The 24,355-nt window shown below is 39.0% G+C and overlaps 3 protein-coding genes across 11 annotated transcripts; 2 read left to right on the forward strand and 1 right to left on the reverse strand.

Moving 5' to 3' along the window:
* Positions 1–702: 702 nt before the first annotated feature.
* LOC124178938 lies at positions 703–13,276 on the reverse strand. 8 transcript variants are annotated; one of them, XM_046562775.1, is made up of 8 exons: positions 11,293–11,460; positions 11,125–11,221; positions 3,594–3,788; positions 2,579–2,997; positions 1,953–2,264; positions 1,679–1,880; positions 1,344–1,556; positions 703–1,249 (listed from the first exon to the last, which is right to left on the reverse strand). In XM_046562775.1, exons 1-8 carry the CDS (start codon positions 11,307–11,309, stop codon positions 1,169–1,171), a joined length of 1,536 nt encoding a protein of 511 aa, XP_046418731.1. In that variant the 5' UTR covers positions 11,310–11,460; the 3' UTR covers positions 703–1,168. The 8 variants fall into 8 exon arrangements, with proteins under 8 accessions (XP_046418731.1, XP_046418733.1, XP_046418735.1 ...); XM_046562777.1 differs by lacking the exons at positions 11,125–11,221; positions 11,293–11,460 and adding an exon at positions 13,189–13,276; XM_046562779.1 differs by lacking the exons at positions 11,125–11,221; positions 11,293–11,460 and adding an exon at positions 8,875–9,002.
* Positions 13,277–13,363: 87 nt separating this feature from the next.
* Positions 13,364–18,319, forward strand: LOC124178942 (odorant receptor 13a-like). 2 transcript variants are annotated; one of them, XR_006869920.1, is made up of 6 exons: positions 13,364–13,597; positions 13,723–14,067; positions 14,126–14,852; positions 15,212–15,377; positions 17,369–17,497; positions 18,146–18,319. XR_006869920.1 is itself a non-coding variant. In XM_046562784.1 (4 exons), exons 2-4 carry the CDS (start codon positions 13,927–13,929, stop codon positions 15,574–15,576), a joined length of 1,233 nt encoding a protein of 410 aa, XP_046418740.1. In that variant the 5' UTR covers positions 13,364–13,597; positions 13,723–13,926; the 3' UTR covers positions 15,577–15,875. The 2 variants fall into 2 exon arrangements, 1 of the variants encoding a protein (XP_046418740.1); XM_046562784.1 differs by lacking the exons at positions 17,369–17,497; positions 18,146–18,319 and having other exon boundaries at positions 15,212–15,875.
* A 631-nt stretch (positions 18,320–18,950) lies between these two features.
* Positions 18,951–21,813, forward strand: LOC124178947 (luciferin sulfotransferase-like). The gene is made up of 5 exons (XM_046562791.1): positions 18,951–19,421; positions 19,646–19,742; positions 19,812–20,113; positions 21,084–21,178; positions 21,417–21,813. The coding sequence occupies exons 1-5, from the start codon at positions 19,226–19,228 to the stop codon at positions 21,708–21,710; spliced, it is 984 nt and encodes a 327-aa protein (XP_046418747.1). The 5' UTR covers positions 18,951–19,225; the 3' UTR covers positions 21,711–21,813.
* The last annotated feature ends 2,542 nt before the right edge of the window (positions 21,814–24,355 follow it).

Genomic DNA, 24,355 nt, shown 5'->3' on the forward strand with positions numbered 1-24,355 from the left:
CGGATTTTCTATCGATATATATTGAAAATTATTTGTAACATCGTGCCTCGTGAAATGTGCCTTTTTGAACGAAGCCGTTTCTTTTCTTTTTTTTTTTAATAAGGCGAATAGTGAAGTATGCATGTAGAATGATTTACATAAAATTTTGAAAAAATGGAAAGGTGAAAAGTTTTTATACGTGAAAAAAGCAACAATAACTATGAATTATCTATCTATACATTTATATATATATATATATATATATATATATATATATATATATATATATATATATATATATTACTAGGGTGTTTCAAAATAAAAAAAAATTCGATTTTCCACCAGGCCACACCTGAAATAGTTAAATTAAAATATTAAATATCAACTAAAGAGTTGCAAAAGCATCTTATTTAAGACACAAACTGATCCGCTGACAGCTGTGAACACGAAAAAAATGTTTACTAACAATTAACCATCATAAATTCGATAAAAAGGAAAAAAAGATTAAAAATCAAATGTGCCCGATCTTCCACTCAACCGACAATGCTCACCTTTCGCCAGAATTTTTGTTTCTACCCAAACTAACTATTTCAGGTGTGGCCCGTTGGAAAAACGGAATTTCTTTTTTATTTTGAAACACCCTAATATATTATATATAATAACGAATTTTAACGACAAAACTGATTGGCGAAATCGCGCCGATCCGATAAAGAAAATACTATATAGAGCACCTATTGATCATTATATTGCACAACTTAAATAGTTAAATATACAATACAAGATGGTAGAGATTGATATAAACTATATCAAATTAGTGATAATAATGCGCTATATGTAGAGAAAACATACGTACATATATAATAATAATGATAACGATAGAATTAAAAATTCTTAAAAGTATACATAAAAACAAAAGAAACAGAAAGAAATGCCTCTGATCGTTAATTTATCAACATAATACTACAACATTGTATACGCGACGTTTTTCATATCGCGGATTTCGTTCATGCTGTTCAACCCGCAGCTTAAGTACGGCCGAGCATCAAGATTCCTGATACGAAGATGATAAGTTAATAGGCGAACGAACAAACGGACGTACGTCTTATATGAATCATCGATAATGACACTGTCAAAGTCTTTTATCACCAGAAAACTCGTGATTCGTAAAAACATACAAGCTCGTGCTTAATTAGAGTTCACTGTGTATCGCCTCGGTTGTCACCCTGACTTCTTCTTCGTGAAAATCGCTGCAGTCGACCGGGTGCTTGGCCTGAAAATGAACAAAGAATCCCGGAATCAACTCACACCGTCAATTCGAAATTAATGTGGGTAACCATTGGAACCAATCAGTTTCCCCAACTTACGAAGCAACGTTCGCTTTCGCTGACCGCCGCGTAAAGAGTCCAGAAATTTTGACCTATTCTGTTGCTGAGGAACCAAGCGGCCGGGTAACTCGCGAACCTTGTTAGTCCTTGACGAAGCGTCGGTGACGGTTCCTTGTCCTTTTCGTTGATGACGCAGAGAATGTGGGCTGCACACTCTGGCCTTTTCGTGCCCCACTTGTAGGCTCGGTATACCTGAGGAAGTAAAATTTTGCTAACTAGTATCTCGACCAAGTGGCGGGTATGTGGAGGCAGTGATTACAGTAGCAAGAAAATCGAGCTTGTCGTTCTTAATGAGAGATCATAAACAAGCTCACCTTTAGCAAGGGCTCGATGAAATCGTTGTTCATGGTGTTACTGAGCTTGTTGCTGAGCTCGTTGGCGTTTATGTGAGAGACGATGAATCCCTTCTGCGAAGCCAGACTGGTCAGTTCCTGAAAGTAGGCCAAAGCCGGCCTGACGTACTTTTGACTGTCTATCTTCATGTTGAGGAACCGTTTGGCCGTCGCATCGGTAAGCCTGAAAGGAAGTATCGAATTTCAGAGAACGTAATAAGCTTGTGCCAAGTCAAATTCTGTTTGCAATACCAACCTGGACAGACTCTCCGCTGGCTTGGCAGGATCGAACATAGCGGACTTTGGGTATCCTTGGGACTTTAGGAACCCGTTTCCAACGTACTGAACGGTCGTGAGATACCGCTGTCGCGTGGCGGGGTCTGAAACGTGGGAAATCCAATCAGCAACGTAGTTCGTCAAGCTCCTGACCCACCGACGTCGAAAACTTGGATTCTCGAAGCTCTGGAATATCTTCTCGTACTGCAGACTACCGTCCTGGTTGGTCATTGTACCAACGATATTAGCCAGCCCGCTGTTTTTCCACAGAGTTTGTCCAAGCTCCGAGTTACTGAAAGAGGTAGGTTATCAGATTTTTGAAATTAAGAAAATTTCACCATTAACACTGAACAGAGACAGTCAAGCGAGCGGATGACCACCACTCCTGAAGATCGGTGTACATCTGCCTTGACGATTTCGATGCTTTAACATCCACCATGACTTCAGGTGACTTCACGTAACTTCACAAGACTCTGAGCGATTTCAACTGACTTGAAGCGACTTCATGATTTGACGGAAGTGACTCTGGATGACTTTACACGACTTTTTCTCACAGGGTGTACACCTGACTTCAGGAGTGGTTATCCCCTCGGAGTCGAGCCACACCTAAAGTGTTCCCACATGATGTGAGCGTTCTCTAAGATCGGAGGCAGGAACCAGGAGTGTCCGGAATGGTCGTGCTTCTTGACACCGCTGCTGCCTCCGGCGGAACCATCGCCTCCAAAGTTCTGGAGCAGCATGGGTAGGAATCCCATGATACCCTCGGCGTTGGCGCCGGGATTGTCTCCCATGAACATGCTGGCCATGTTGACCATGGTCTCAAAGTCGAAGCCCCCGTTTCCCTCGCTTTCGGATTCTCGTCTGCTCCTCGATGCTCCTTTACCACTTTGCATGAAACTCTCGAGCACGCTGTTGACCAATGGATTACCTCCACCCTGGCCACCGGCACCGGCTAGAAGACTTCCGATACCGGACAAAATTTGACCGGCTCCGTTTCCGTTTCCACCTGCCAGCATCTCGTTCACCTTAAAATTTACAAGATTTGTGGTGAACAATCAACTGTCTTGTATACATATACATATGAAGTTTCATCAAGTTTATCGAATGAAAAATAGGCTATAGACGAGTAAGCACGCCGAAAGTGCCCCAACTCGAAATGATTTCTGCAAGTGACCTATTGCGTTCGTTATTGAAATCCAATATTTTTTACTATCTTATGAGCGTGACTTGAAGATAATTTTTTCCACATACAGGAGTAGCACAGATCACCAAAGTGTGTAATCAGTTTGAGAGAATTTTTCTCATTGAACGTTATTTCCCAAGTTGTTGAACATTAAACTCTGCAATACAATGCTTATTTTACGAGTTTAATTTGTGTTATTGTTTGCCGCCATTAGCATTTTATCAAGTTCCGTGAGATTTTACAGGTTCAACTAAACTTCGAATGACGCGAATAGAAGTTCATGGATATCAAACGTGTTTACAGAATTCATTGGAATCTGAACAGTGTTGTAAACGGCATAAATAACACAGCCGTAACTTTAGCGGCGAAAATTCCCGTTACCGAGATCGTGACTAAAAAGCGTCTAATTTGGCGACGATTTCGGTGTGAATTCCTCACCTGCTTTCCGGCACCGGATTGCATGAAAGCACTGGCCATGCCTTGAAGTCCTCCGACAGTTTCCTTGTCGTTAAAAAGAGCCCGAGCAGCTTCGACCAATGCGGCCGCAGCATCGCCTTCGGTATCTTCTTCGCAGGATACGAGTCCTGCGCAGAGGAAGAATATCGCTATCCTGATGATCCGCATGGTGTAAAACTGAAACAAAAACCGAGGTCACAGACTCGTCTGGGTCGAAAGGCTCGGCGGAATCTCGAGTCGAGTTCGATACGCGAATTCCGATACCTAATTTCAAGTCAAAAAGAGCGGTTTGTGGTTTTTTAGAGGCCCAAAATCGGCGTCTCGGAACCGCTCGCTGCTGGCGCTTCTCGTGTCTCAGGAAGTCGTTGAGCGATTCGAATTTTTACCGTTGTTGTACGCGATAGCGGGACTCCAAGTGACGACAGAGCCGCTTACGAACCACGACTAACGAGCTGCTAGGTTTGTTCTGACGGACGGCTAATTAATACAGTATAATTTCGATGGAACTGCGCTGACGAAGTCAGGTTAGGCTAAGGTCAGGAATTAGCGCCGGCTCAAGATCGGCGCGTTATTGTGCGGCGGTTAAGCGGATATCAAATTCCCGGACCTGAAAGTCGAGTTAAAGGAAAAGGAGAGAAGAGAGAGAGAGAGAGAGAGAAAGGTAGATGACGTTTTTTTCCCCCGAGAATATACGTTTCATGCGTCAATATGAAGCAACGGTATCTTCTTAGTCATATCCGAATTTTTTAGTCATTATAAAGTTCAGCTCGGGTGGGGTATAAAAATACGAATGACCAAAAAAATCGACGGGATGAAATACCGAAAGTCAAACTAGCGACGATTAAAGACTCAGAAACACCATAGATACGAAAACTTGTAGAAAAGTAGAAATTGAGAACGCAAAAGTGTATAAATAAATTCATTTATTAATACCGAATTATTATTTATTTATTTTTTTTTTTTCGTTTTGGCAAAAAGGCAAAATGTCGATTTGCGAAAATACCGAACAGTCGAAAAGCGGACTTTTCTAATCTCAGACTCGTGCCTTTGTCGAAAATCTACGAATCCAAATTTATAAATAACGACGCGAAAGGTCAAAATCCCGGAACCTCCCAAGTACAGAATGGCCAAAATTGGACTTTGATCTTAACCCGTTCGTTCAGCGCTATCGTGTTCAATATCCACCGACGTGTTTGTTTTCCTTTTTCTGACCTTTTGGTTTGTAGAAATTTTATCCTACCATCATTATTTTATTACAATATCACCGTTAGCCCACAACAACCGATTTGGTATAACGCGTATCGTGCATGCCTATTTTCTACTCCCAACATCACAGTGCTTACATTGTCTTCTTTCTGGCACTTCGCGAGTCTGAAACGTTCGGTCGAAGATTGCTGGTCATTCAAATCGAGACTGTACACTGACCCGCGCAACTCGACCCCGCGCGGCTTGTCCGCCCTCAAGAAAAAAACAAAACAAAAAAAAAAAAGGCGGGATGACTAACAAATGAATTTTTATGACGATTGTTAAAAAACCAACGGATCGGAATCAGGATTATTTTTGTTTCTTTAGTGAATATACGAAACAGGTCACGAATTTTATGAATTTTACAATACAAACTGACATTTTTGCTAGTTTCAAAATTGTCGATTAATTCAAGAAATTTTCAAAACGAATATCGAATCGTATTACGAAGAAGAAGAGTTGGAAATTTTTTACATTCTTGGATGATTCTCCGAAAGAAAAACTTTTGTTTACTTGAAAACGATTTCTTTAAAATTTTGTTTCGTACGAAATGGAGCAAAAGTCAATTAATAAAAAATTCTAAAATCCAGAAAACTGTCCAGAATCATAATAAAAGTTGACATCAGAATCGAGGCTTAAATCCTGAAAGAAAAAATTCCGCTACGCGCCCGTCACTTTCATCTTAAACATAAATAATTGGCAAAAATTTTTTGGTAAAAATTAACGAACTTTTTTTTACTCTGAGGGGATCCGCGAAAAAAAAGTTGTAGTAAAAAGAAATTAAGATGAATGTGCATCGACGCGACAGGCAATCGGTTACACGATGCTTGTACAGGTGAGATGAGTCGTATTCACATAATTCTAAACGACATCCATACCCTGGGTATTTATTAAGAAAAATAATTGAATCGGCGCTGTAATCGAGATAAAAAAAATTGTTTTCACATAATCTTATGTCTTGTGTGGCTTGGAGTGTGATTGGCACGGATAAATTTGTTTTGCGATATTGTTGCAGTTGGAAAAAAAGTTAATGGGAAGTGATCGTGTGGGCCTTGGAGACGTGCATGCATTGTTGGACGCCAATGTAACGGTTCTCTACCAATGGCGAATTTAATGCGCACCAAATTCATCGGGTACGTGTCGATATGCGTGCTGACGATTATGTCGGTGTATAATATATTCCGATAAAGTTTCGAAGGACGACTTTTTAAAATTTATCCGACTATCTGTAGGTGCCTATTCAACTCGAAATTGTACATAATCGAACAACTCCGCGGTACTTATTAAGCCTGCATACGCTAATCTTGATTGCCCTGTCGAACGCGTAATTTTCGAAACAAGTTCTCGATGCACGTTGTGTAATTCATACCTACGAAGTTCTAATCATCTTCTGAAATAACAGTGTTGAAATAAATGAGGCCACGTGTGAGATGGAGAGAGAGAGAGAGAAAGAGAGAAACGGACGGGAGAATAATTGTATTGAAAGATCCATGGCGGTCAAAATAGTTTCTTTAGAAAATTATTGCCAAAAGCAAACTTTGCTAATGTTCGTAGATACGAGCCGTGAGAAAAGTGTGCGAAATATCTTTCTTGCGTATTTGCCAATCGAATATATACGACGCACGAACGTATTTTCGATACATCTAACGGTTGTTCCTCGTCCACTTCGAGTCTTGAAAAATAACGCTAATTGATTCGATGGTTGAACCTTCGCCAATTGTTCAGTTTTTCTTGTAGTTAGATAATAATTCGTAATCCTAGGATAATTTTTGATAAAACAAAAACGAGACAAATTATTGACGAGAATGATATTTTATTTATTTGTGTTCTATAGATTTATCTACCAAGTGGATTCTAACAAACTTACATGACGTGAATAGTTGTCGGTGTGCGAAAATGAAAACTTTAGGAACTGAAAAATGTGAAAATTGTATTTCTCTCATTTGTGAATTCGAGTATAACGAGGACGATTGGCTTGCGTTTGCGCAGAGGTTATCGCAAATGCATTATGGGTAAGTGCACCCTTGTGTTAGCAGATAGCAAATACTAGTATTTCTGAAAAGTAACGTCGTTCAATAACCGGTTTCCTGTATGTATGAGTTCGTTAAAAATATAGTGCAAAAAGAAAATTTCCTTATCGTTTGTCGGAATTTCTTTACCACGGCTCCAGGAGTAGGTTATGCGATATTCGAACAATTGTGTGTCATCAAAAAATACACCTTGCGGGGAGAAAAATAATTAATTACTTGCATTCAAGTTGAAATCGTTCTATAGACAGTTTTTATTGTAACGCGAAAACAAAATTTTATCGTATCACATAGCTTGTGTTTGGTTATGCTAAATGAATTATTCAACAAGCAGTGTTCAAATAAAATTTATTTGCTCGAAACAAACTTGTACAAACATTTGTCCGAGTGCGGTTATTGAAACCGTTGCTTTGTCTTTTGCGAAACATATTTATATTATTTTTTTCACCGCTTCAGGTTATTTAATTTATCATTTACGTTTTTACTTTAAATATTGCTGAACAAAGTTCGTAAATATTATTCGAAAGACTTTTTGGTAACGTTACAGCGATTCGAGATATCAAGTTTTTTTCCTCCTTCAATAATTTACAAATCAGATTATACTAATTTCTTAACCACCCAATACAACGGTCATTTGCACACAGTGAAAAATTTTAGCTGCGCGAGCATCAATGAATTTTTATCGATGATTAGAAGACTATCATTCATGCCCCTGTTCTGAATTGACTTCGATACACGACGTAAATTAATAGCTTTCGCGGATTTCTAGATCTGCAGTTGAAACTCGATGTAATTTTTACGGTGACTAGAAGTAACGTTATCTTTTCAAGTGTTACACTAATTTATTAACCACATTTACAATTCGATTTTGAAAAATAAAGAGGAGAAATATATTGAAAGAGTCCGGTATTTTCACGTCCTTGTATAATATCTTAAGCTTGAGTTCGCGGTTGATGAAGAAAGATTTACAAATTATTCCTGCTAAAATTTATCAATTCTGTACACAAGACCAGAGAACTTGAAAAATCTTTCATATCTGCAGTTCAAATAATGAGCCGATGAATTCTCGAAGAGCTATGCAGTTTAGGTGCACTAACGAATTGATTTTATTGTTAATTCTACTTCACAATCTCTGTTAACAAACTGTTAACAACAAGAAGACTAAAATGACAGTGAAGACTTCCAAGAGTTTTACTGATTCTTTTTCGATTCCGTCTATCCAACGATCACTGTGATATCCTATGTTGCAACTTGATATTTCACACCGCAAACTTAGATCGTCGACCGACGATTCGTAGACCAGACCTGGTATACCTTATGAAAGTCAATTCTAACCCCTTGATGAATAGCCTGGGCAAGAATGCAGTTTGGTATGCACAGTGCCGTAATAGTAGTCCAACGGTTTAGGACAAGCAAATAGAAAATGGTATATTTTAACGAGGAATCCAAGCCTCCAGATCGTGGACTTACAAACGATCCGCGAGACAAAGAGAAAGAAAAAACAAACCGTGTCACCACACTCGCAAAGAGCGAAAGACACTTTTGCATCGCTAGCAGAAATGTCACATTCCGGGTGCACGCGGGGACTTTGGACCGGACCCAGGCAAAGTGTCTCGCTGTGATTGCTGGCCATCCGGTACGCATGAGCCACGAACAATTTTCACGCACCAAATGTCAGTGCATCCAGATTATCGCGAGACTTGAGATCCAGTCTGGCCTCTGATCGACGTGTGGCGCGACTTGCTCGGTGATAACCCAACGATCAACTTACCATGAAATTTCAGGTGTTTCCTGGCACAATTTCCAAAAACGAATGATCGAACGAGCAGCAATTAATCACCCCTAATAACCGATGATCAGGACACTGTGTTACCTCCTCTATTGGGTATTACTCATCTGTTTCGCACTGTGATTGTCGATGCACTCGAGGCAGACGAGACTAGCGCCGTGGCGATACTGACATTGAACGTGGCTCGAGCAACGGTACTTACCAGCCTACCTGGGCCCCGTAGGTATGTACCTGATGCCCAGGTTCCAGCTCTCCGAGACTCTGACGGTCGGTTCTCTCACGGCGTGAGTTTCGGACTCGCTTCTTAGGCGAGTCACTGACCCGATGAAAATTAGGGAACGGTCACTCTACTCTGCGCCGCCTCTACCTACCTTCGATGACCATCGCGGCCAGCTACGCAAGGCACGCGCTTATTTAGTAAGAATGTGTAAATTTGTACCCGCAGTGACCGGCGCGAAATTAGCCAGAGAGAAAAAAGAGAGAAAGAGAGAGAGAGAGAGAGAGACAGGCGTTTATTTAAGAATGTCCTGGAGTGGTGAGCCCCCCAGGGACAACTCCGGTGTACAATGAATGGTACTTACTCTCGATGATATGTATGAGAAAACCATACATAAGAGATATAAACGTTTAAAAAAAATGTATAATAACTTTGAACTAAACATATAACTCATACTACTCTACCACAATACAAAATAGAGAACATAAGTAGAAAATGAAGGATATCAAAATATAAGGCATAAGTGCTTCTGATATAGTTGTAAGAATTTCTCAGACTGTTTAAATAATTTCGCAGTTTCGACTTCAGAGAGAGAGAGAGAGAAGGACATCCATTGAAAGATCGCCGGAATTTCTTATACATAGTACCGTAGTATCGCATTCTTTGTCTCTTCGCTTACCGTTTCTTTATTCCGAATCAAGAGCCATTTATACACCGATTACGCGTAACGTCTAGCGTAATTTGTGCAAGTTTAAAAAATATTCCGTTGAAATTAACACGTACCGACGTAAAGTTGATCTTTCAATTTCCTTACATTCACTGGTAGCGTGAATGACGTATTTGAGCAAATGTGTCGAACGGTGAATTTTCAACGATGTTAAAAACTATAAAGAACTTTAAAACTGTTTATCAATTTTTATAGTTTGATAAATGCTAAGCGTCTGTTATTTACTTGGTTAAGGGATTAACGGTACAATGACTGCTCACCAGACGTCGCATGAGGCTAAATCTTCTCGCGACAAAGGGACTTGAGAATTGTGGTTAGGTCAGAATTTTCGACCGATCTGGAGCACGTCGCGAACTTCTGAAGAGATATGATCAAGAGTTTCAAAAGGTACCTTACAATTAGAAGACACTTGTGGATAGGATCTGCGTATCTATTACCGTTTAAAAAACCGACCAGTGAGACTAGACTAGGTAAAATTCATAACCAAATATCCATTCGTCGGATTTGCCTTGACCTCGATGGTATTGTAGCTATGAAATGCAAATGAGGAGTAATTTCATGGTCAGGTCTACTCATTACCCGGTCCTCTTTCTAGCAATAATCGTATCCTACACGAGAATTCGCGTTTGCGTAAATGAAGAGGGCGGATCATCAATGAATAAAAATGTGTCACTAGTCAGGTTAAAGTATGCATATCAGTGTCTATACATTGACGCTACTGGAATTCACTGGTCAGTTTTCACTGGAAACTAATTGGACCGAATTCGAGTCGCGTACAAAATGACTTTATCATCGTACCCAGACAGTAGCAGCGTCATTTATTACTCGTCAGTTCCGTCATGATTCGTATAATAGGTGAGGAGAGCATCGGGACTTGAGTCTCAGATGAGCATTGGGCAGTCGTCAATTTGAAAAGAACATAACTTGACAAACGTCATTCCGTTGGGAACAGTCACTGAACTATTTTCTTCATGACTGTCTTCGGTATTCACTATAATATTTTAAATCAAAGATATTCATTTTGAAAAAAGTTGAGCGGATAAGAATAACTGCCAGAATACTGTGATATTTGATGATAATATATCTTCTTCTTGAGTCTTTGCAGCTACTTTTGCCAAAAAGATAGTTTTTGACATGATCAAATTTCCACAGATTAATGTATCGGCAAGCTACATACGCCGCTTTCGTTGCAAAAACATGACGAAACTGCAGATCTTTATAGCGAGTCACATCAATATACTTCCTTTTTTTTACAATTTTGTGGGATTCATATGCGCTGCCTTTGTAACGCAGTTTGCAAAAAGACGGTTTTTGTCTTCTGTCACACGACGAGAATTTTCAGAATAACGGGTATCTCGAAATGGAGATTGTGTCCGGATGAAATTTCATTCTAAACCTGTAACCCTAATAAGAATGGATCAAAGCCATTAATTATAACGTGCGACTCGATAATTCAACAATAGTATTACTCACATGCGGTAAACAATCGTATTAATCATCCTACTCACACTCAGGATCATGGAACTCTGCAAGATCATTATCATGCATTGGTCACGAAAAGTACCGATTAATCTCTTCCCGAGAATCGTTCTGCCGACATAAACACTGAAATGAAAAAAAAAAGTAAAGATATTCGAGCAGACTTCTGTTCGGTTGGAAACCTAATAAATCATTACGTGACGGTTGAGTGCATTTCACTCGTGTCTGAAGAGGTTAGCCACGGTAATTCTAATCGTAGTTTCAATCAGCAATTATATTACTTTTACTAGCAGCCAGGAACGAATTATTCATAACCGAAACTGGGTTAGGATTCGTATGAGGACTCCTGGCACAAAAACGCGATAAAACAATCGAGATATTGGAAAAACCGGTTCGACTGACGTCCATTGAATTATGAACTCGTAATAATCGATCGGCTCCTGTAGAATTGCGATAATTAACTAAGGCATCCGGTTTTTTGCACAGCTTTATCACCCGAAGCGTATATTTACAAGGTTGCAATCGTTTTTTTGTAATCACGTATGCGTAACGAGAGCCCGTCAATCGTTGCGATCAATTCCAACTCCAATCGCGCATACGGCATTGCAGATGTAATCTGTCGACACTTTCGCTGACTTGGCAGTGATGGAACAGTATTCGTATGAATAAAAATCAGCTGCCTCGGGAGAAAAAAAAAAAAAACAGAATCAAAAAGTAGAAACCATAACGTAATCAAGACTCATCAATTTCTTTCGACCATTATCGTGCGACGGGTTGTTGACTGTTGGAACGGATATTGTGAAAATTGATTTCCAATCGTTACTCAATACGCGCAAATGGAATGTTTTTTAATGCTGGGTAGAATCATGAATATAAGGGATATGTCACTGGATGTATGGAGGGTTCGTTGCGCGGCGTGGGATTGATGGGAAGTCTATATGAACAGCGTTCGAGCCATCGATCCTTTGAAATCTGATTGAATAATGTACGTATGATCGACTATCCTCTATGGGGCTTTGATCAATGACTGACACAGACACGCTTTAACCGTAACGTCCTTATCTTTCAGCCTCTGTGTCTTTGTGAAGGCATTGCAAAGCGTGAAGCACCATCCGTTTAGCATCTGCCAGTCGTCTCGAAGCAGGACATTGTACCTCGTAACTTCAGTCGACTGTGAAACAATAATAATCTCTGCGAGTAATCGTGAGAGAGAACCGGTTACACTTTGCACGTTATTTGAGATGGGAAAAAAATTAAAAATGTATCGGCGCGATATTTAAAACACGGAAGAGTATTTTATTACTACTATACTCATATTATTACATCCCTCAAAAAGCACCATACACGGTAAAAAAGTCTTGCGGCATGTACGTTAAAGTGGAAACTACCAACACAAAATTTACTTTGCAACTTGGAAACTACCAAAATTGCAATAACATTCAAACAAGTACCAGCAATAATGCTAACTAAAGCCGAGCAAAAAAAATTTTTGACATAAAAAGTTTGTTTTTCCAAGAACTATTCAATACAATGATACTCTGCCTTCCAACTTGATATTTAACACCTCCAAGTTGGATCGTTGACCAAGAATTCGTAGAGCAGGCCTCGCATACTTTATTAAGGTCATTTCTAATTCCCTCCAAGTATTTTCCCCTTGATGAATGGACTGGGTAAGAATACTAATCCAGTTTGGTATGCACAGTGCCGTAATAGTAGTCTAACGGTTTAGGACAAACAAATGGATAATCGTATATTTTAACGAGGAATCCAAGCCTCCAGATCGTGGGCTTACAAACGATCCACGAGACAAAGAGAAAGATAAAACAAACCGTGTTACCACACTCGCAAAGAGCGAAAGACACTTCTGCATCGTTAGCAGAAATGTCACATTCCAGGTGGACGCGGGGACTTTGGACCGGACCCAGGCAAAGCGTCTCGCTGTGATTGCTGGCCATCCGGTACACATGAGCCACGAACAATTTTCACACACCAAATGTCAGTGCATCCAGATTATCGCGAGACTTGAGATCCAGTCTGGCCTCTGATCGACGTGTGACGCGACTTGCTCGATGATAACCCAACGATCAACTTACCATGAAATTTCAGGTGTTTCCTGGCACAATTTCCAAAAACGAATGATCGAACGAGCAGCAATTAATCACCCTTAATAACCGATGATCAGGACACTGTGTTACCTCCTCTATTGGGTATATCTCATCTGTTGCACTCTATGAATATGGATGCACTCGAGACAAACGAGTATCGTGGTGATACTGACATTAAATGTGGCTCGAGCAACGGCATTTACCAGCCTACCTGTGGATTCCGTAGGTACAATGTACCCGATGCCCAAGTTCCATGCCCCCGAATCTCTGAAAGCATGATCAAGAGTTTCACAATGCGTCTGACAATCAGATGGCACTTGCAGATAACACCCAAGCGACTGTTACCGTGTAAAAAACCGATCAGCAAGTCTAAACGCGACGTGTAAACCACCCGATGGTAAGATCTACACCCAAACATCCAGTCGACGGATTTGCTTTAACCTCGACCGTATTGTACCTATAAAATGCAAATGAAGAGTAATTTCATGGTTGAGTCTATTCATTACCCGATCCTCTTTCTAGCGATAATCGCATCCTATACGAGAATTCGCGATTGGGTAAACGAAGAGGGCGGTTCGGCAGTGAATAGAGAATGTGTCGGTAGTCAGGTTGAAATATGCATATCAGTGACTATAAATTGACGGTATCTGAATTAACTGGTCAGTTTTCAGAGAAAAGTCTTAAGTCAGAGAAAATTAATTGGAGAAAATTGAAGTTAGATACAAAATGACTTTATCGTTGAACCCTGACAGTAGCAGCGTCACCATAACGATGTACAAATATAATTTGTCATTTCTTGGCGTATGGCCCTTTCAAAAGAAGGGAATACGTTACACGATCCACTTGGGACTCATCCTTCTTACTCAGGTAATATTTTATCATCTCCATCACCACCGAGATGTAAACGACAGCCCAATGTTCCCAGGTGACGTTGGCCATACCAGAGTACATCGATTTGGCACTGAACATTGGAGACGTGGACAAAACGATCGAGAATCTCACCTGCCTCGTCACGGTGAACATGGTGATCGTCAAGCTGATCATTATGCATATTCACAGGGACAGTATGGTTTCGTGCGTGAATTTGGTGGTGGCTGATTGGGACAGGATTCAAAGCGCCGAGGCTCGCAGGACGATGAAGAGACACCGATCTTGGAGCAAGGCTGTCTTTCTCGCCGCGATGGCCTTGCTGTACGTCAGTTATGCCTTGTACATTGTCCTGGCGGTTACCGTGACGGCTACATCCAACTGCAGTGGAAGTAACGCGAATGGATCGTGCAAAATGCTTCCGATGCGAGCTAATTACCTGGTCAACACCGATTTATCACCGCTATACGAAATCATTGTAGTCCTGCAGAGTGTCCAGGGAATGATCACATGCACTGCGAACTACGGAGTTGATACCTTTATGTTTTTCCTTACGATGCACGTTTGTGGACAGTTGGAAATTCTTCAGATTAATTTGCGCCGCTTCGTGTCAGCAGATGCTCCTCGGCCTAACATTTTAGATGCAAGAATTTTTCGAAAGAAGATACGCATCTTAAGCAAACGTCACTGCGAACTAGTTGATTTTTCCTTACATATCGAGGAAACTTTAAACGTCATCATACTTGGACTATTACTCTTCAGTTCCGTCCTGATCTGTCTAATAGGTGAGGAGACCATGGGAACTTGAGCCTTAGATGAACAGTTGTCAATTTGATGAGAACGTAACTCGAAAAACGTTATTCCATTGGAAACAGCCACTAAACTGTTTTCTTCATGTCTGTCTTCGGTATCCACCATAATATTTTAATTCAAAGATAGTCATTTTGAGAAAACTTGAGCGGATAAGAATAACTGTTAGAATGCTGTGCTGTTTGATGATAACAGATTTTCTTCTCGAGTCTTTGCAGCTACTTTTGCCAAAAACATAGTTTTTCCTGATCGGTAACTAGCTGGAAAGCGATAAGATGGTGACTATGTTTCGTGTGAAGTAAAAAGTTCGATTTAACGAAGTTCTCGTTTTCAGGGTTCCGGTTCATTTTGAGCGTTGAAAACGGAGATCTGTTTGGTGCAGGAAAGTACATGTCGTACCTGACCGCGATACTGGGGCAGTTGTTCCTCTACTGCTTCGCCGGTGACTACCTTCAGAGTCAGAGTCTCGGCCTGGCTTCCGCAGCCTACGAAACTCACTGGTACAACTTGCCCCCAGATATTGCCCGCGACCTTCTCTTCGCGATGATTCGCGCCAAGAACCCGTTACGTATATCGGCGGGAAAATTCTTCTTCATGACACTCGAGAGTTTCAAGGTCATCTTGAAAACTTCAGCGTCTTACTTGTCCCTCCTCCGCGTTATCGTGGAGCGATCTGCTTACAAGCCGAAATACTTCTGACGCCAGTATTGCACTTGCAAGATTGTACTGGGCGATTGTTTCTTATTCTCGTAGTCCCGTGAATTACAGTAATCTGAACACAGTGTATTGCAAGTGATTGTAATTGATTAGTGTAGAAGATAAAACACAAGTACATTACGTCAGGTTGATATTATTTAATAAACATTTCAAAATCGAGTCATAGTTATAGCACCCAAGTGTTTCTCGTCTTATAAGTTTTGGAAAACTTGTTCCTTCTTGTTTGATAGTTGTCAAATATTTTGTGCAACACTTAAACTGTGGGAAACGTGCCTTTTTTTTCTTTATCGAGAAAATTACCCTCAGATACTACACAAAGAACATTGATTTTCAGTTCTGTAGATACGAAGTTCTGCTAATCGTTTCTATGGTTATAGATCTAAAGTTTTTATTCAACTTTCCGAAACTAAAAATTATCGAACTTCTTCAAAATTTTCCACCAACTGGTATTCAAAGGCTTTTGAAACTTTTATAAAGAATTTGATTTTCATGCTAACGGTTAGATATTTTTTTAACCATGTTCTAGTTAGCAATCGATAACCCTAAAAAATCTCTCGAGTCACATTCTCGGCTTCGATCTTATAACATTAATTTAAAATTCATCATCGCTAATCCTGTGATCGTTCTAAAAACCGCTGCATTAGACCTGGGTAAGAATAAAATTTTTAATATACTCACAGGTAGCGGTTAAATTGAAGGTATCGAAACATATATGAAGAACACGATAACCAACAATATCACCTTCAACTCAAAGGCAACAACAACGCGCTGCATACTGAAATTACATGCAATCAAATGGTGAACTTTGAATCTTGTGATTCCATTCGTCAATTCTAGGGTCTTAAGCTGACAATGAACCGTATTGCAAGTAATATCTACCATGAATCTGAATAACCCGTGGCCATACTCTAAGTAAATGCCTTACGAGTTAAGTGTAATATTACAACGGGTGCATAGAAACACAAACATCGAGTGTACACGATTCGTGAATTCTTTTTCCACAGTCAGAAACAGGATTGTTTTAACAACAATGTTCGTTGACGCAGCAACTTTATTCATTTTCTGACATATGAAAGCTATCATACGTATTTTATATACGATGACTTCTAGATCAGAAAACTGGGGCAAAACGGGTGATTTCACTCTTAGTAGCAATACATACGAGTATATGTATATCTTCCAGGGTGAAAGTGCCGCCTGATGACACCGTTTTCACGTAGGAGCGATTAGGCAATTTCATCGTGATAGAATCGCACAATTTTCAGTATAAACAAAAAAAAAAATACTCCGAGGGTAAAATGTCTTCATCTTCTAACATCTGTGTCCCGGTTAAGGCATTGCAAAGCGTGAAGCACCATCCGTTTAGCATCTGCCAGTCGTCTCGAAGCAGGACATTATACCTCGTAACGTAACGTCGGTCGACTGTGAAACAACAATCTCTGCGACTAATCTTGCGAGAGAACCGTTACACCACACGTTATTTGATATGCGACAGAAATAAAAAATGTATCGAAAGCCTGTTGAAAATTCACCATAGGTCAACCCACGTACGAATCCGTTACAAAAATCGTAACAGAAAGTGCCGACGGCCATTAGTTCGATGGAAATTGGATCAAATTTCTACAAACGTCGATCGTGAATTTGAATCGGTTTAGGCTGATAGGAGTATACTGATGGTTCCGTTTAATCTCAGTATTCTCCGCTTGAATTAAGTAGCGAAGTGAGCATTTGAATCGTTGCACCTTAATAATCAAATCTAGAAACTTGATTCCAGAGGTAAGACTGAATGCCATTGATCTTAATCCAGATCAGTGTAAACGAAGATATTACGGACGTTGCAAATGATGAAGATAAGCTCTATAGGGACTCCGTACTAACATGGCCAACATTTGATCACATAACGGTAACGGATCACGAAATTGATTCAGCGCATATTTTATCCTCAAACTCTAATGATATTTGAAGTGAGAAAAATGTAATTTTGGAAAGAAACGATGTGTTTGGCTTGGGTGTCATTTATTCAGCGTAGGGTAGAATTCAGATTTAAGTTATGCTTGAAAACAAAGACTTTCTACGTTAATTTTTTGAATTGGCATAAAGTCTTTGCTATTTTTCATTACTATTCACCGTATTGTATTTTCTATTTCAAATGCAATGAAAATACATTGATAAATCATTATTTTGACTCGACATTTGAAACCAATGATCTGGAAAAAGTGAGTTTACCAATTTGCGAAACGATTTTTTTGCATGTCTACCGGTTTGGAAAGAGGAAATTCATTGTTTACTTACATTCGATATTTTGAATTTTACTAATTATTAACAATGTCAAATAAAAATCCAGTGATATATTTGTTTTGGCAACTTTTTCACAGATTTCTTTCATCCCGTGACGCCGATAGAAGGCCGAGAGTTTTTGCTACTTGTGCATGATACTAGAACGTAGTTTCACTCCAATTATCGTTTTTCTCCGTTCTTATTATTGTTCCTGGAATCTACGCCTCGCGAACAACGTAGTTCAGTCTTGTTATTAAAGTAACGATTTTTCCAGATGGATGGGTGCACTATTACTCTCCCGATCTTTATTCCATCACACTTCTCGGTGCAGTGTATTCTAGGGAATCGCAAGAAGTTTCTAGCCCTGAAGTAAAAAGAAGCCATCCTTCGAAATTGGCTAAGAAGTCTAAGCATGGATTGAAAATTCATTAACAGTGCAAGTCTTTTCTTCCAGAGTTATTATCAGTGCAACATGATGGAAAAACACTTGAGACCGGAACGGAATACCGGAACAGTGGAACTGCCGAGTCATTCCATGGCCACGAAATATGTGGACCTGAAAAATTGGGCGTTTTATTGACGTTACAAGGTCACGGCAAGGGCGACGCATTCGTAAAGTTCTCCTCAAATTCACCGTGTCCATGTCTCGTTCAGGCTATAAAAAGCACCAATGTGAGGTAAGAGTGATCAGCCTTGTGCCACTCGGAGTTTACTGACAAAAACTCCCTGAGTACTTTTTTACTAACAGGAAATTGGTTCAGGACCGGATGGTTGAGGAAATCACCACGCCGATCGGAAGATTTGTTTCAATTTACTCGATTGACTTTTTATATATAAGTAAATATCGAATCATCAGAATTATTGTGTCATTAGGTAAGTGAGATTTTGAGATGTGGCCATGATTGATACTGTGTACCAATGTGGTGTATCAATTGGTGGCTGTGAATTTAATAAAATTGTCCTGCAGTGAATAAAGGCGTACCCCACCATCCGGTCTGACTGTTAGTTAACTTTCTAGTACTAAAGTCCCACTCCAGCCTTAGTCCGTCCTTATAAATATGAAGTTTACTACATCACAATATTCAGTATTGATAATCTAACCAATCAGTAATTGAGTGATTAGTTAATTGGATGAAGTTGAAGTGTATAACGCGAATGAATTCGTTATCCCTTACCGTCAAATCGGTTTTAGCGTTCCTTATCAACGACCATTACAAATAGCTGAAACCATCGAAGCATTGATCCTCTGAAATCTCACTGAAAAAAATACTTGAAAAGTAGTCGCCAAGGTCCAACTTTCGTGCAAGGCCACCCTCGTCAACTTGGGGATATTAATTCTATCAAAAACTTTCTAATGGCCCCTCAAATCCAACCCGTCGATGGAGAACTGGGAGAGATCTTGAAGAATACCTTTACCAACGACTTCCGTTTTGGATACGTCACTGTCGATGGCGTCTGCTTGCCGAAATATTACGAGAAATTTGCCGAGGCCATTGAGAACTTCGAAGTACGCGATGACGATATTTGGGTCTGCAGCTTCCCAAAGACCGGTGAGGACACAAATTCATCCTATGAACATTATTTCGAATTGCAAGGGTCGAAAGCTTTCCAGTAACTCTAGCATCCCAACAGTAAACGTTTGAAACGTGGTCAGTCAAGGTCTGTTTAGCGCGAAAAATTCATCGCCACTGCTTCACATCCACAAAGACGTTTGACCCAACCTAGAAATGAACTTTTCTTCTTATTATAATAATTTGGTTACAAATTTGTCCAGGTACAACATGGACGCAGGAAATGGTCTGGTGCATAGCGAACGACTTGGACTTCGAAGGTAGCAAGGTGGTTCTCTCGGAGAGATTTCCGTTCCTGGAGTAAGTGGAACACTTCTCAAGGGGTCAGGATGGCGCGGTTTTCACTCACATCACTTTGCTTTCCAACAGTTTCACTCCTCTCTTCGACTACAGGAAGATCGCGAAACGTGTCCCGGGTCACGATCTGCCTGAGCTGGTCGTGGACAGTGTGAATTTCATCAGGAAATTGCCCAGCCCTCGTTACATCAAGACCCACCTTCCTTTTCAAATACTTCCCCGGCAGATAAGAAACGGGGAAAAGAAGCCAAAGATAATTTACGTTGCTCGCAACCCTAAGGACACATGCGTATCGTACTGTCATCACTGCAAACTGCTCGAAGGATATCGCGGCAGCTTCGACGACTTTTGCAAGCTCTTCCTCGCTGACAAAGGTATGCATAAAAGGGTGGAGGTAAGAAATGAGAAAAACCGAACATCAGAATGGCCAGAATTCCGAATTTAATAAACTCGAATAACAAATATGAGAGAACAGATACTATCAGAAATTTTAAGTCCCAAATGGTGCCCAATAAAAAGCTGCAGTTAACCTAAAATGTATTTAGTAGAGTTTTTATTATTATCCGAACTCACTTACTTCAGAAAACGTTCAAAAATCCAAGATTTCAGAGGTGCAGAATTTCATAATGTACAGAGTCAATGTTCCAGAAAACGAATTTGTAGAAAGTTTCGTATTCTCAAACGTCCAAATATTATAAAAATAAAAGTTAGATTTTGATCATCTAGAAACGGCGGAAAACAGATATCCGGAATGTAGAAGGGTCATTATTCAGAAGCGTACAATTCGGAAAGATCGGTATTCCGAAAGTAACCGTAAAGATGTCTTACCACCAGAATTTCACATTCCGAGTCTATCCAACTAATCTGTTTTGACTTGTAAATTGTTTTATATACAGAATCAAAAAAATTTTTACTCAATACTTAATAAAGAAGTGAAAGGCCTTAATTTAAGGGAGAAAATAAGTTTAGGACTACGTTTTTTCGAGTGATTTTCATGAATTTTTTTCGCAAGAAAAAAATGTATATTATTTATTGAAATTTCGAGAACATCTTATACATATATTCAAGTAAATATCGTAATTTTTTTTTAAGTATTTGGTCCGAAAATGTGGAGGATATTAGCTGCCACCCATCGGTGGTCCTCATCAGACGTAACTTGTTTGTGTACATTCTGGAGGTCACAGTTTTCGTCTGAAATCAATAGGGTTTAAAATTTAGTTTAAGGACATGTCTTTATTCTACACGAAATAAACTTCCCCCAAATAAGTTGAAAATTACATTTTTTAGAGGTGTTTAAACACAAGAGCATAATTATTGTGAGCTTCTTTTGTTTCTCGTTTTTAGTCAATTATGCACCGTTTTGGAAGCACGTGCTCGGATTTTGGGAGAAAAGGAATGACGAGAATATGCTGTTCCTAAAGTATCAGGATATGAAGGCGGTGAGTAATTCATATACACCCGGTATTGATAAAATGTTTTGTACAAAAATTGAGTGAAATTCATGCAGTGTCTTTTCCAAGCGCTGAAAGCGAAAATTTTGAGTTCCTGACATACCTCCGCTTGTCTGAGTAACTGCTTCCTGCTTCTGATTACAAGACTGACGGATGCGTGTAATTAAAAAAAAAAAAAATAAGTAAATAAATCGATTAATTACCCGCTTCTTTTTTGGGACGATAGGATTTGCCATCTGTGATAAGAAAAACTGCCGAATTTCTCGGGAAGGTCTTGACCAATGAACAACTCACGCTTCTCACCGATCACTTGAGCTTCGCCAGCATGAAAGCGAATCCTGCGGTGAACTACGAAGACGTTATTGAATTCAACAAGGAACTGAAGCTCATCGATTATGACGGAAAGTTCATGCGAAGTGGTACAGTTGATCAGTGGAAGGGACAGATGAGTTCCGAAGTTATAAAGCAGTTCGATGATTGGATTAACGAGAATTTGAAAGATACTGGCCTTTCGCTGTGAACCGGGAACTCCGATTCCGTGGCAAAATTTTGTAGGTATTTGTACGATTCGTGATAGTGTAGAAATATGAAAAATTTTGTTAGTTTTATCGAGGTATGAAGCATAAAAAAAAAAAAACAAAAAAAAAAAAAAAACGGATCTTGTCAATAGTTTGGGATTATCTATATATATGTATAGAAGGAATTCAAATTTACAAAAGTTTATTCTGCTCTTTAACTATAATAGCAATAGTCGAACAAAGCAGCTATTCACGCTGAGAAGTCAATGCATTGACGTCCGCATGGTTTTGGACTCTCGGCAAAAGTTGTGAACGGTTGTCTGTTATCTGGCACTCCATCCGAATGAGTAATTAGTTGCATATTAATGGAATAAAAATCTATTCGAGAAATAAATGTTACTCTTTCGTTTACAACAAACGGTACGAAATGTAAATTTAAACCACAGCGTGCATTGTTGGACGAACTATCAATGAATTAACTGTGAATTACAAATTAGAGGTTTCATTAGCGATTAGAAAGAAGATCTTTCACAAAAATGTTTTTAAAACAATTCTAATTAGAGTTGACGTTTGTAATTCGAATAAATTGTATGCTGAATACCATTGTGTTTTTGAATTGAAGAACGTGTATTTGAAAATTACTATTGTGCATAATTAGTAGTTTGAAAATGTTTATTTTGAAATTTTCTATTTGAACACAACTTGATTACATTTGACGACAGTCAAATTTTATGAAAAATGGTAAGACGCCGATGTTTAATTAACACTAAATTACGTTTCACATTGTATGAAAGTGTGGAATTGACAGAAGTGGTTGGACAAATTTTAAATTTACAACAAATTGTATACAAACAGTTGCAATACGCCGTAATATGGACAAAATGGACGCGACAAAGTTTTACTCAAACATTATTCGTACCAGTGACGTACGGCGTGATACGATTACGCTTAAAATCATCACCGACCTCAATAGTTTGTCTTTGTATAAAATGGGATTCAATGAGTTGCAGTTCAAGGATCATTGACAGATAAATAAATGGATGCGTTTATTGGATACAGAAATAAATACAGAATAATGAATAAGATAGAGAAATAATAATTTGAAAAAATAAACAAATTAATAAATAAACAAATCATAGGTAAATAAATAAGTAAAGAGGTTAAAACATGAGCAAAGATATAAGAGAATAGATAAAAGTAACGTAACAGTAATGAGAACAGAAGAATTTATTAATCGATTTGTCAGGTGTAAGAATAAATATATAAAACCGACATTCGCGAACGACAGAAAAGAGTAAATAATATAAAATGAAGACATTCCGCAAATATTTGAGCATTACACTCAGAAGACGTTTAGAAAAATAAATTAAACCACGTAGACGAGTAACTAAATACACGAGTGACAGAAATGTAATAAAATAAAGAAATAAGTGAATAAATAAATAAACTGACTAGGGCGAATATTTTATCTCGTGCAATAGTAAAAAGAAGACTAGTTTACAGTAGAGGTACATTACGAAGAAGGAAATAAAATAGTATAGAATAAATTGAAATAAAATAACTATGAATATAAAGAGAAGAGACACACTACTGGATAGAATTGAACCGTAGCTGTTCGATTGTTGAGTAATGAAGATAAAGCTTGGCTAGAACGAATTGAGAGATAGTATAAACTACCGATCAAACGATTACGGTGAAAATTACGCGTGGCGTGATGCGATTACGTTCAAAATCATCACTGACCTCAATAATTCATTCCCGAACGAAATGGGATTCAATGTAAAACGTTTGATAAAACGATTACGGTAAAACCCAGTAAAACAATCATTAAAAGCAGATTGAAAATGAGACAATTTGTTGTAATTCGCAATCTAGTGACCTTGATGTGTCTACCAAATATCGCGTGACTAATGCCAAAAGGGCGTATAATTTTTTTTTTTGTGCCAATCGTTTTGTCAATATATTCTAAGCCTAAAAATGAAAAAAAAATTTTCAAAGCCAAAAGGGCGTATATCTCAAGTTATAAAGCCAAAAGGGCGTATTATTTTTTTGATAATAATTTCTAATTTATTCCTTACTCAATAATATGCAATTTTTATTCAAAATTTTGAAAAATCTTGATTTTTTTTATACGCCCTTTTGGCCTTAGGCCGGCAATTTCCTAAAGCCAAAAGGGCGTATATCTTGAGATACGCCCTTTTGGCGTTAGTACATCGAAAAATTTTTTTTTGCAGATCTTTACGTTTCGAGTGATTTTAAGTCGAATGGCAAAAAAAAATTTTTTTATACGCCCTTTTGGCACGGATCCCTATCTAACTGCTGTAGTACGCCCTTTTGGCATTAGTCACGCGATATCGTCGTTGGCATTTCGTAGATGAATGACAATCTGTATCGTTCATGACTGATGGTGCAATCAAGAGTCAGTGGCGTCGTGCATGCGATACGAGACACAGATACGAGACGATAAATGAAGACCAGGATAATTCTGCAATCGTGTTTAAATTTTATGTGTCGTCACATCTTGAGGAAAAAACGTTTGCCGTTACAGTAAAGTAGATTGATAATAATTATCGCACATCACATTGCTTACTTCATTTTTAATCGTATCGAAAGCTGGAAAGCACGCGTTACCTCATTACTCACATTA

This window comes from Neodiprion fabricii, chromosome 3 (assembly GCF_021155785.1).
Source record: "Neodiprion fabricii isolate iyNeoFabr1 chromosome 3, iyNeoFabr1.1, whole genome shotgun sequence".
NCBI classification, from domain to species: domain Eukaryota; kingdom Metazoa; phylum Arthropoda; class Insecta; order Hymenoptera; family Diprionidae; genus Neodiprion; species Neodiprion fabricii.